This window comes from Pelmatolapia mariae, linkage group LG9 (genome assembly GCF_036321145.2).
Source record: "Pelmatolapia mariae isolate MD_Pm_ZW linkage group LG9, Pm_UMD_F_2, whole genome shotgun sequence".
Classification (NCBI taxonomy): domain Eukaryota; kingdom Metazoa; phylum Chordata; class Actinopteri; order Cichliformes; family Cichlidae; genus Pelmatolapia; species Pelmatolapia mariae.
This window is the reverse complement of record NC_086235.1, coordinates 15207145-15220805: the sequence shown is the minus strand read 5'-3', so window position 1 is coordinate 15220805 and position 13661 is coordinate 15207145. Positions and strand designations below refer to the sequence as shown.

The following is a 13661-nucleotide window of genomic DNA, read 5'->3' as shown; positions in this document are numbered from 1 at the left end:
GATGTTAAGGCACATCTGTCTCCAGCAGATGGCTCATCCAGAGAGAGAAATGAGAAATTTCTCTGTACTGCACAGATACAGGTGGGTCTCTCGTCTCTGCACACTTGATTGGGGAAACTCTAATGGAAGAGTAATGCGCCCGAGGAAATTCAGGGCTGGACTCGATCTCCAACTGAATGCATGACAGCAAACTGAGCTTTAGATTTACCAGGAAAATTCAAAAATAAAATCCACACAAAGCTAGTCGACAACTTCAACTCAAACTTCTCCTTTTCAGGTTAAACGGCTGCAGGGTGACCTCCCTCCACCTCTGCACCAGCTTAAAGCACTCAGCTCACAGCGGTCTAGTCCAAGTTTATCACTTCTGAGGGATTGAGGCAGATTTGTCAGACAGCCTTGGGCTCCAGCGCCCTGAGGTGGAGCTTGGGGGTGAATACCAGATATCATCAGCCCTTTCAGCTAACAGTCCTGGAGCCTGGTGGGTTTCAGTGTGACCAACATGTTCCATATTCATGTGACATTCTGCGGCGGTAGCCTGCCAGAACTTTGTACATCAGCTCCCTTGATCCTATCCTGTGAATTTAAAACAGCACGGACCTAAACTACGACAATAACTAAGGGGGTCCAGCACTGTATGTACAGCATCTGATGTCCACAAACAGGGGATCCCTGACAGAATGGCTTTCCGCTATAGAGGAATTTATATAAATAATTTTCTTTTCTTTTAGAAGATAGGTTGCCAAGAGACACAAGACTTAAAGTTAGAGAAATTATGAAAACACTGGAATAATTCACTGGGAAGCGATAAAGAAAGCTGCATTCTGGTAATTACCACATTACAACAGCTAACATCTGGAAAACTTAGATTTTCTCTAAACACTCCAATATAACCAATTTGGGAATAGCAGCATAGATATAAACTGTATATCAAAGATGGACGTAGCCCCCTTGACATTAACTGTTGGTTAGTGAATTCGAGTTTTAAGGATTTTTATTTTGTAAATTCGCATTTGCTACATTGTCCACAAGTCCACATTTGGATGATAGGGTGAAGTGGTGGTGAAGTTATCTGCTAACACCAGACTCCAGACTATATAGGGGCATTACACAGAAATGAATACATGTTAATTAGTGGACTGGACTGCTTCTTGCATAATGCTTTTCCACTCTTACTGAGCATGCAAAGTGCTTTTGGACTATGAGCCAAACTCAGCTACTCACACATATACAGACATATACATATCAAGCATTTGCATAAATTGCCAACCAACAACTCAGGATTGAGTATCTCGCTCAAGGATGCTTCGACATGCAGACCAGAGAAGTCTGAGAGTGATTTCTGATTTTTGTATGCTACTTGGTGGTAGGATATAAATATTCAAAATTATATTTTGAATGCTATTTTAATTAAAAAGGCTCCAAAAGGGTCCAACAGCAAAAATATAGTGAAGAAGTCAAATTCAGTCACTTGAGCGGTGATGTGACTGAGCAGAGAGCTAGTGGCTATACCCATCTGTACTTAATAGAGGCTGTAAAGCTTTGATACACTTTCAATAAATTAGTCTTTTTGTGAAAATTCAGTGTGCGTTTCTGCTGTAAAGTTGAAAATGTTAACATTGGGAGTCTATAGGGAGAGCCTCTAGTGCCCACTCAAGCAAGTGCAGCTTTAAAATGGTTTAATTTTTCAGTCCTCTAGGTTAATGCTTGACTCCAAACCATTTTTTGCTTTCATTTTATCTTCACCTCTATGTTTCTGTGTTAATGCTCCATATAAATCAAGCATGATAAAGCTGCAAATAAATAACCGGAATGTTTTAGAACAATTTAAAAAATGGTTGCTTTCTTCAAAACCAACCAATCTTTCTGTTTTGCATGTGAAACGTCGACTGGCTTGCTGGGCCTCCCTTTTAACCCCCCACAGGCTTTACTCACTCAGCAGCTGGCAGCGCAGGACCTGTAGGCTTGTCTTCATGGTATCATGTGATCCGGCTCCTCCTCCACAGTGCTCATGGTTCTCTGAGAGAAACACAGCAAAAAGAAAGCAAGGTGAGATAAAACTCAGGGCTTGGATATCAACTCGCATTTAAATGATCGTTAAACGCCAGTGTGATAAACCATGACTATGTATGGATAGCTTTTAGCAGAACAGACAGGGAAAAGGACGAGATCGCAGACAACATCGTCCAGCTTAACCTTGACAGCTTAATCCTTGTAATGACTGCCACCCAGCAGTTACACCTGTGAGAGCAAATGAATTACATATTTCACAAATCCAGGTAGGACTGCAGTGGTGGTCAGCCTCAATGGTCGGGCTTCAAATCAGCATTGGCATCCTGCAGGCTGTGCTGGTCAGTAAAACCAATTATGGGGCATTAAACATTGACCAGTGAGCCTTGTTCTGAGACAGCCACTGCGTGTGTGTCAGCGAGACCAGTACCCAAGGGCGCTCTTTAGGAGAATGACTCACTGATGGCCTTCTGCTAAATAAAAGGCCATATACACACACATATCTCCATTCACCCCCGGAGGAGTGTGCGTGTGTTCATGTTTGCCTCCTTTTGTGGATATGCCCCCTCCAGGTTTAGGGCTCTGGTTGCGGGCAACCTGTGCTTCTGTGGGAGACGTGTGAGATAAGAGGGACGGATAACAAAAGCACAGGGCGCTGATCCTTTCAGAAGACTTTATTTCCCATAAATGTAGTCCCACTCAGAGGAATGAAAAGAGACAACCATTACATCTGAGTCATCCAGTTTATCGCTGTCACTGGAGAACATTTTAATGCTTGTAAACTAGTGGAGACCATAAATCTGAATGCAACTTATAATTTATTAAAAAGACTGTTAAGTAACAGGTAAGGAAGCAACAGATACATAAAATAATAGATACATAGATGGATGTTTTTTGTAATATATTATATGACATTCAAATATTTAAATTGCATTACAGCTGTGTTGTTAGAAGGATGCTTATATTGATTGACAGCCGGGTGCTGCTAGCTGTCTGCTAGGCTAGCAAACAGCTAGCAGATGTAATATCTTAACTGTGTTTGTTGGTGTCATTTTGAGTCTTTTTAATGCAATTATCTGACAAATAGCATGGTTTACCTTGCAGTCACTGTTGCTAACAGACTGTTTAAGAAGTCTGTGCTTCAGTTTTATTTGATTAGTGTATTAACTAGCGTCAGTTAGCAGATGTGATGCACCTGTATAGATGGACACAGCTTGCTAACCAAGCCTGCTAGTGTTAGCTAAACATTAGCAGGCACAACATTTACAGAAACAATCCTAAACAAGAGAAATCAATGGCTGGAGCAGTATGGCTAAAGTTTTAAATAGAGCCTATATGTGGGATCAAAAAATAAATATATATTGTAAAACATACACACTTAGCATTAGTACTCCAGTACTGTTAAGAGACTGGAGGATTAAGAGTAGCTCCTGCAGGTACAACTGCCACACACAAAACGTGGCAGGAAAATGTAACTTGTTAAATTTAACAAGGGGAAGTCATAAACACGAAATAATGGAGACAAGCTTCTATCAAATTACAAACGAGGAAAACAACTGCAAAGCTGTAATTCTCCCGGCTCTATTTCCCTGTTACAAAAGACAAACAAAGACTAAAACGACGGGAAAAAGAACATAATAAAATAAGCAACTAAACAGGCTATCGTGACACATCATTAGATGACATAGACTCTCAATTTTGCTCTCTTTCGCAATGTTTAGAAAATGAAAACAGAGACGCTCGCTGCTTCACTGCTCTTAACTCACAGCTTTGACTATAATGATATGAGCTTGGTTGTAATGGGCTGCAAGAATACAGTAGTAGAAGCAGCAGCAGCAGAAAATGAGTTTTTCAGATATACACGTATGAAGAAATGGAACTAGCTACAATAGTCCCAAACCCATCTTCACTTTCATATGAACATGAGGATGCTGACAGCATCTCACCACCATAGCTTTACTCCCTCATGTGCTTTAATTTGTTAGCGTCACGTTCCCGGCCTAATGAGCTCAATGGAAAGGTGCAAAGAGAGCAGCTGAGCCTCTCTACAGTAATTACGCTTCATCAGCGCTGCCAAACCGGTGCAGACTCATATAGGTGATCCTTAACTTGCAAGGCACAAGTAGTGAGGCTATGGGTAGGCGGATGGAGGAGACAAGATAGTGCCAGGTGGTGTTTCATGTATACTAGTCATCACAGGGGAGAGGAAGTTTTCGTTGAAATGCGATTCAGCTCTTCTGGCCTCCTGTTGTGGAGCTGGCTCATAGTTCAGCTCTGTGCACACCAGCAGGTAAAAGATAATAGCGCGTGACAGTCGGGGTCACGGCACTGCCAAAAATCCCAGACAGGATGAGAGGTTCATTGGCAGCTGTTGACAGATTTGATGCTGCAATGCTTAACACTCGTTCACCAACCTGGATTCAATATCACTACCTCAGACTTCTTTGCAGCTGGGATTAGAAGGGATTGCAGGGTGGCTGTAAGTCACAAATGCAAGCAAAAAAACAAAAAAAACATCTGTTTGCAGAATACAGTATGCTTAAGAAAGCATGTCTGGTTTAAATCACTCTTTAATTAATTCAAGAACCAAATAATGGGGCAAACTAGAGCAGCAATCAGTGACAACAGCCATGATTTTGGTCAGTGAGTCTCTGCATGAAAGAAATAGCTGGGATGGAGGTGGGTTGCAAAATGGCTTGCAACAACTGTAGGCACATCATAGATTAGATTTTTAATGTGGGTATGCAGAAAGGTTTGGCACAGAGAACATAGCTACAAGTAGCGCTTTCTGCTGTGTCATGTCATTGGACTAGTCCAAACCCAACTCTGTACCTTATTTTTGTATTTTTACTTAAAGCAATACTGAAAGCCACAAACTGTACATAAAGGATGGATGTACATTCTGGGGTCTAAAAAGCGAAGACAGTGGAGAAGAGCCTTAAAGCCTGGACTTTTTCTAACAGGTGGTGACTCCACTGATTGCAAAACGGCTGAAAATTAACCTAATCCTCACTTGACATATTGTCATGGTCCTGGGTCATTTTGACCCAGCGTTCTTAGTTTTCTTGTGTTTTTGTATTTTGTTATTTTATTATTCATTCTATGGTTTCCTAGGTTGTTTAGTTTTTTTGCATTTCCCCTTGTGTCTCTGCCCTCTATGTGTATCTGTTTTTATGGTGATGTGAGTTCTTGTGCCATCTTGTTTTCTCCAGCCTGTCTGCCTCTCTCCCTCGTGCTCCTCATGATCTCTCTCTCTCCTTTTCCAGTCTACCTCTTCGTGTACTTCCTGTTTTACTTTGAAGGTCGGTGTGTTCAGTTTTGTGTTCTCCCTGTCTCGTCTGTGTAATCAGCGTCAGCTGTGTCTCCCAGCTGTTTCCTCTCAGTCCTGATCTCCTCTTGTATTTAGTGTCTGCGTCTTCCCCTGCTCGTCGTTGCATTGTACCATCATCCTTCAGTGTGTTCCGTTAACCTGTTTGCTTGCCTGTTAGTTTATGTCTTCCCAGTATAGTTAGTCTCCTGTTCAATCTGCAACTGGCAATAAAGCTGTTTGTTTTGAGTCCCACATTTTGGGTCCTTTTTCCTGCCTGCCTGCACACAGCCATGACACATATGAGCTTAATAAAAACTTAGTTTATGGTGTGCCGTGTACAGTGACATCCAGAACGCTGAGCTTATTGTTGCCGTAATCACTTCCATCATTTATTTACAGTCTATGCTAAAAACACACTTTAGGCTCCTAACTCCTTGTAAGTACTGCAAGTAGGGACCTTGATGTGAAGCATGTTTTCATCGGTTTATGAAAAATGCCTCTCCATGTGTATCCGATAAGCAACATCCATTCCCAGTTTAAAAACCCAGTGTCCTAAACTGGTGAAATTGGGGGAAACATACAATCTTTGTCCAATTCTCAACAAATAAAAAGCAAATCAACAAAAACAATTCACTGATATACACTGGGATCTTTGCACATAGCCACCTAGCTATGTGCTTCCTCTGAAGAGGGAAAAAAGTTGCATGGCAACTGACATGCACACAGCCATCACCATAGCAACCCTAATGGTAGATTATATTGAAATTCATTCACAAGGACATTTTTTGGCTCGAACACAATTGGGAAAAATGTTAAAAGAGTCAGATTTGGAAATTCTCACTCACCACAGGTAGAATGAGAAATCCAGTAGCAACCTGCTTGTCTCTGTGACTCTGCTTTGTGCTTGCAGCCCTGCTGACAGGGCCAGGTCTGAATAGTGTGTCTGGAGGGGGTACAGACTAGAGGCCAAAGCCAAGGTCACCCGAGACGGCACAATGAAATAAACCTGTCACTCCGTTGCACTGTGGCCACCAGCCGCAGGGATAACAATGCTTTTAATTTTGGACTTCCCTCTATTCTGCGGTTATGTATAGGGGCTGTGATAGCAGGCTGGCTGCTTGCCCACAGTGGCTGCAGCCTGGCAGCTTTTCCACAACACGAGGAGGGAGGGATGAGGAGGAGGAGAGGGAGGGAGGGAAGTGTGGGAGTCGATGATGATGGTGTGAACCACACTGTTGGGTTCTCTCAGACAACTGATAACAGGACTTCCAATCACAACTCTTCTAACTGATGCCTTTTTTGTCCCTCCAGTTTTGATGCTACACCCTCACGGTTTGGGTTATATCTTTGTTGTGAACTGCAGGGAGCTTTCACACAGCTTCTGCTCAGGAAAGAGATACAAACACTAAATGTGGAAGCTGTGGTTTGAGAGTAATTGAAAAAGTGCAAGCACCAAAATACAGAGCTGGAATACTGGCAACTGAAGCAGCAACACTACTGCCACCTTAATCAGATGATCCTACCTCTTAAAAAGACATTCATAGATAGATAGATAGATAGATAGATAGATAGATAGATAGATAGATAGATAGATAGATAGATAGATAGATAGATAGATAGATAGATAGATAGATAGATAGATAGATAGATAGATAGATAGATAGATAGATAGATAGATAGATAGATAGATAGATAGATAGATATCATCATTGTTGTAAAATGTAAAAGTCTGGTTACATCAGTGTACAATTCATTGCGTCAAACCTCCTCCTTGGTGTGATCTCAGCGGGTTTAGCTTCATCTTAAGTCATGCAAAATCAACTTCCCCTCCACCCTGCCCTTCCAAGGCATCCCAGGGGTCATGCCCAGTCAGAGGGCGTCCCTTTTCCCTTTGATGCTGTTTTACCCTTTGATGGAAATCAGCAAACTGCTCCTGATAGCCGAATTCATGTGTTTCCTGCATTGCCCCAGCAGAGACTGTGGCTGCGCCTGAGGAGCAGTGATGAGAGTAAAGCCTTATTGAGTGTTACTGTAATTACATTTTTCTGTAACACAGTAATGGAACAGATTGCTCTGCTAAATCTGGTAATAACACTAAAGATACTAATGAAACAATTATGCTGTTTCGTTTTGCATTAAATAAATTCTTTGTTTTCTTTCTTGTGCTCTTTTCAATCCGGAAGTGATGATGCCACACTGGCACCAAAATGACCATCTACGTGCCAGCATTCGCACGAGTTCAAGCCTGACTGTGCAAGCTGATTAGCGATTACAAGTTCTGTTATAAAACTATTACTCATCAGTGAGAAGTTTAAAAAAAAATAACAGTGGCAGTGACTAAAACACGAGAGACTGGCTTACCACTGGGACTTTGAAAACGTAATTATCCAGCCTTTATACGCACAACAACTGAATGATTACAAGTATTGATTGGAGGCAACAACAGGCCCAAATTGAATACAAGCAGCAGAAGGAGCCGATTTCCAGGTATCTTTTTTAATCCTTCGATCCCTGAATGCACTGCCGGACTGCCGAGTCACTGTGCTGTGCTGTGCATGAGCGCTGCCAGTCGTGGCTCTGGATGACGAACCTGGCAGGATGAGCTGCTGGTGCTGTGTCATGAAGGCTAGCGGAGATTGTGCAGGTTATCAATCAGCACATTCACTTCCCTCCAGGCCCTCCTTACAATAAAGTAACACAGCAGCCATTAAAAGAACATTAGGCTCCCAGCGTGTCGGTCAGCCTGATGGTAAACTAGCAACACACTGTCTTCCACGTCCTGTCCAGTCTCGTGGTTATAACTTTAAAAGAAACATGCATGTATCGTGCTCAGACTAACATTTTTGGACTATCTGAATCATGTTGAGGATAAAAAGCCAGAGACAAGATGTTTCTTCCCTTTTTTGTTTGAGAAGCTCTCATTGACATTTATTCATTTATTTGCTTTTTTTTTGTTTGTTTTTATAAAATCTTTTGTGGACTTAAAAATCAGCTGTATGCATTTTTTAAAAAGAAATTCTATTTTCTGCACAGAACTAAAGTAGCCTGCTTCTAGATATCTAGATCACTGTCCTCATTTCCTGTTTCCTTATCAGTTTAAATAGGTCTGGTGTTTTGCTCTGATGGTTGTTGCCATGTTTGGTCGTCGGTCGTCTCGTTTTGTGAAAATTACCACAAATGGTGCATCCGCTATGCAGTTTTGCCACGCAGGTGCTATGACCTACAGAAAAAGCATCTTTTGGATCACCAAACACAGTTACAGTCAGGTCCATAAATATTGGGACATCGACACAATTCTAACATTTTTGGCTCTATACACCACCACAATGCATTCCAAATGAAACGAACAAGACATGCTTTAACTGCAGACTGTCAGCTTTTATTTGAGGGTATTTACATCCAAATCAGGTGAACGGTGTAGGAATTACAACAGTTTGCAAATGTGCCTCCCACTTCTTGAGGGACCAAAAGTAATGGGACAGAATAAGAACCATAAATCAAACATTCATTTTTTAATACTTGGTTGCAAATCCTTTACAGTCAATCACAGCCTGAAGTCTGGAACACATAGACATCACCAGACGCCGGGTTTCATCCCTGGTGATGCTCTGCCAGGCCTCTACTGCAACAGTCTTGCAGAGTTTTGAAGCATTTGTCTGAATGTGAGCAGATAATATTGCCCGAAACACTTCAGAATTCATTGTGCTGCTTTTGTCAGCAGTCACATCATCAATAAATACAAGAGAACCAGTTCCACTGGCAGCCATACATGCCCACACCATGACACTTCCACTACAATGCTTCACTGATGAGGTGGTATGCTTAGGATCATGAGCAGTTCCTTTCCTTCTCCATACTCTTCTCTTCCCATCACTCTGGTACAAGTTGATGTTGGTCTCATCTGTCCATAGGATGTTGTTCCAGAACTGCGACGGCTTTTTCAGATGTCGTTTGGCAAACTCTAATCTGGCCTGCCTGTTTTTGGGGCTCACCAAAGGTTTACATCTTGTGGTGAACCCTCTGTATTCACACTGGTGGAGTCTTCTCTTGATTGTTGACTCTGACGCACATACACCTACCTCCTAGAGAGTGTTCTTGATCTAGCCAACTGTTGTGAAGGGTGTTTTCTTCACCAGGGAAAGGATTCTTTGGTCATCCACCACAGTTGTGTCCCGTGGTCTTCCTAGTCTTTTGGTGTTGCTGAGCTCACCAGTGCGTTCCTTCTTTTTGGGAATGTTCTAAACAGTTGTTTTGGCCACGCCTGATGTTTTTGCAATCTCTCTGATGGGTTTGTTTTGTTTTTTCAGCCTAATGATGGCTTGCTTCACTGGTAGTGACAGCTCTTTGGATCTCACCCTGGCAGTTGACAGCAACAGGTTCAAAAAGCAAACAGCACACTTGAAATGAACTCTGGACCTTTTATTTGTTCATTGTAATTGGGGTAATGAGGGAATAATACACACCTGGCCATGGAACAGCTGAGAAGCCAATTGTCCCATTACTTTTGGTCCCTTAAGAAGTGGGAGGCACATATACAAACTGTCATAATTCCTATACTGTTCACCTGATTTGGATGTAAATACCCTCAAATAAAAGCTGACAGTCTGCAGTTAAAGCATGTCTTGTTCGTTTCATTTGGAATCCATTGTGGTTGTGTATAGAGCCAAAAATGTTAGAATTGTGTCGATGTCCCAATATTTATGGACCTGACTGTAGGTCCCCAAGTACAGCTATCTGTATACATAGTTCCCCATTATTAGATGCTCAAAGGTAACTGGACAGCTGGCTGACAAGCAGTTTTATGGCCATGTGAGGAAGTTTTCTCCAGTTGTTCAGCAGTATATTTCACATTTACCATCAGACTGTGAAGATACTGCTTGTTTTTACATCACTGTCAGACAGCAAATGGTAGAGTCTGAGCAGCTCTGCTGGATAAACTACTCTTTATTTTTTAAATTGCAGAAAAGATCTTTTACTGTTTTTTCTTTTCTTTAATAAAATATAATGGTACTGGACATCCATCTGCTCCACGACAAGATCATAATGTCAGACACCAAAGAGTATTAAGCTATAAACAAAGAGCTGTAAAGCCCCAACATTTCTTGATAGTAGTTTGAACAGTTACGAACTAAAATAAAAACAAAGCCCAACAACAGAAACGCTGCATGTCATGTGGCATTGTGATTGTGCACATTGATTTTATGTTTTCAGTGAGCAAGCTGTCAGCTCGTATCCTTGTCTTAGCCATCTGCAAGTTAACATACTGTATATGTCAGAGCTGAAATTCCAGGACAGTATAGCATTAAAGATGACATGCCTGTCAATGATCATTATTATAGAAAGCAGCACAGCACAAACGTGTCTTTGTCGGTATGTTATCACAGATGTTATTGCTCTTGTGCCTCGTTGTCATGCGTGCCAAACACACAGAATGTCAGCGTCATGCTCGCTTCACGTCAGCAATGAATAAATGCGCTGCAGCTCTCGCCTGGATGAATGAACTGAAAATTGAAGAACTCCCACTCAGAAAGAGCTGAGCACCTGTGCTCAGGGGCAACTGAGGAGGAGTAGAACAACATCACCGGCCTCTTCATTACTCAGCACACACACAGACAAACACACACGCACACACAGCCTGGACCAATGACTAAAGCAATTCATCAGAGGAATCGTGTCCAGAGCCCTATCTGTGGGTGTGTGAACACATGTGAGACACAGACAAAGAGATAAATGGTAGCCAACCAGAATTCCTGCCGATTTGTACAGCTGCCGCAGAGTCCATTTATAAGCAGAATGTTTCACAGTATCAGCTTCCTGTGCTCCTCAAAGATGTTTTTACTCTCCTGGAGGTGACGCAAACCAAGCTTCAGCTCTGTGAAAGCACATCTAGCATTGAATGCTAAAGCCTTTTTATGTTGTTGAAGCCATAAGCAGAGTGCAAGTCAAGATCTCACCAAGGCAGAACCTCAGGTGTCAAGTAAGCCAAGGCTCACATGACTCAAGGTGAATGAGTTTGTAAATCTTTATAAGTTAGGCTCAGCTCAAGTCAAAGTCTCAAATCTGGTCTTCGAGGAAACAAGTCAAATGAGCCCGGCAACAATACAGTCCCACTGCTTTGTTTTTGGGACTTACGCTGCCTGAAGCCTCAAGTCTTCAAGTAATTATTTCTCCAAATTGCTTCTCAGATCCTAATCTTCCATTTTTAAACTGTGTCCTTGTCTAACATCTCGAGTTAGATCTTTCAGGACTAAATACTCAAGTGGGTCAATTCTTTTGTAATCAGATTACTGTACATGACTATGCAGTATTTGTTATCAGTATGTCTGAATCTGTTTGTAGACCCTTTGCACACAGCCTGTGAGGATAGAGGGATCGAGTTTATTTGAGGATGAATTAGTTGGGTTGTTTTTTATTGTGTGTTCATAACCTGAAATCAGCCACATATCAGGACACCTTTGACCAAATGTCTCATCTGTGCTATTTGGATATCCAAGCTACACAGGAAGCCATGAAAATTCCCACAATAGGCAAAGTCAGCAAACTAACCAACATTTTCCTTCCTGATTCGCCAAAGTCAGGGTTTAAGTTTAACTTTGAGTTTTGCTCAAGTCCCATTTTCCACACTTAAAGGCAATCTGGAGTTGAAAATCTGTCAATCCATTTATTTCATGGTCAGAGGGGTGCTGGAGGCAGGGAACACCCTGGATGGGTTGCCAGTCAGACAACCTTTCACATTTGTGGCCAATTTATTAACACCAACTAGCAGGACCTTGCTGCTGTGAGGCAACAGTGCTAACCACTGCACCACCGTGCTGCCAAGAAAGTAGCCGATTGTCAAATTCAAGCCTTTGGTATAAAAGTCTTAAAAATATTAAATCACGCCTGAGTCAAGTCATTACCTTTCACAACCAGTGATCTTTACTCTTCTCTTCACCCAGTAGGATGTCGAATTTTGTTTGTATATTTTATATTTATGTGATGTTATCTCAGCGTCAACACTGCCAGTCGCATCATCTTCAATGATGTGTCTGGCACGTCTTGTTCATTTATTTAAAAATCAATAAATAAAATATTTCCAAATTCTTTCTCAATTAAGTTTAAATCTCAAAGCAGTCAAGTCTACAGAACAGCTCAAGTTCTCATTTTGTTCACATAAATCCAACCTGAGCTCACGTCTCAAATAAGTGAAAACTCACGTAGAGCTAAATAATCTGTATTCTGTAAGAGAAGGTGTCAGCCCAGGCAGTACGGCATCACGCTGGGAACTAAGGGAAGGCTAGACCCGCCTGACATACTCCGGCACACAGTGTAACACACACCTAAGGTCGGGCTTGGTACAAAGAGTGAGATAGGTAACAGAGCCCCAGGGAAGAAGCTGTGACAGACTTGTTATGTCACTGGAAAAAGGACACTGCAGACTGAAAGGCACTTGGAATGATTGAGAGCGCTGTCAGTGGAGGGATTTGATTAAGTCAGACCTGACAGACTTCAGTGCAGAGGAAACACTTTATTAGAGATGCCCCAGCATTTCTGTGCCCAAAGTTTTTGGATATTACATCTTTACATACAAATGAGTCAAGGGACAAAAACCTGATTTGATCAACCACACCCTCTGGAGTGCAAAGGGTGGTTGATAATGGGATGTTTATAACATAACAGCAAAAAAAAAAGGTCAATTACGAAGAACTTCAGTGTACTAAACATGATGCATATAGCACAGTAGCTGATTTGATCTACTATAAAATCTCCCCAGTGGGTGATATTTGGCTTTTTTGTTATTTATAGTGCTCAGACACACACACTCCTGGAGACCTCGACACCTGCAATACCTGCAAATCTCCGCGCAGGCATATACCTACTCTCCTGAGAGTTATTGAGCCAGGCAGTAAAAGAACAGACATTGGGATGCAGCTCACCCTCGCCACTGTCTGAGTCGTAAATATCCTCCTCTCCGTCGCTCGTTTCTTCTTCCTCTCTTTCTTCTTTTCATCCTCACGTGACCCACAGACTCCCCCATCCCCTGACTGAGTGACTGACTGATTGCTGCTGCGAGCGGCTCACTGATGATGAAGAGTAACGTGAAACTACAACGTGTCATGTCCCGCTACGCTTGTCACAACCGGTAAGAGAATCAAAAAGTAACATCGCTGCACAAAAAAAAAAAAAAAAAGGTGCAAAGGGCTTAGGATGACAGTTAAATTCACCACACTTACTGAATGCATAATGACACTTTCCGGAGTCATCCGGGGTTTGAGGCTTCAGTCTGACCAAAATCCAGACACTCACAGAAATGCATGAAGAAAGTCCCCACAGGAAATAATGACACACCTCCTTGCATGTAGAT

General features: G+C 42.0%; 1 protein-coding gene across 4 annotated transcripts in view; it reads right to left on the bottom strand.

Moving 5' to 3' along the window:
• tmem108 (transmembrane protein 108) overlaps nucleotides 1–13661 on the bottom strand; it is a 61781-nt gene that overhangs the window by 24752 nt on the left and 23368 nt on the right. For all 4 annotated transcript variants that reach the window (XM_063483402.1, XM_063483401.1, XM_063483399.1 and 1 more), the window contains exon 2: nucleotides 1933–2016. In XM_063483402.1, the coding sequence (XP_063339472.1) occupies nucleotides 1933–1972 (40 nt within the window). In that variant the 5' untranslated portion in view covers nucleotides 1973–2016. The remainder of the gene's footprint in view (nucleotides 1–1932; nucleotides 2017–13661) is intronic.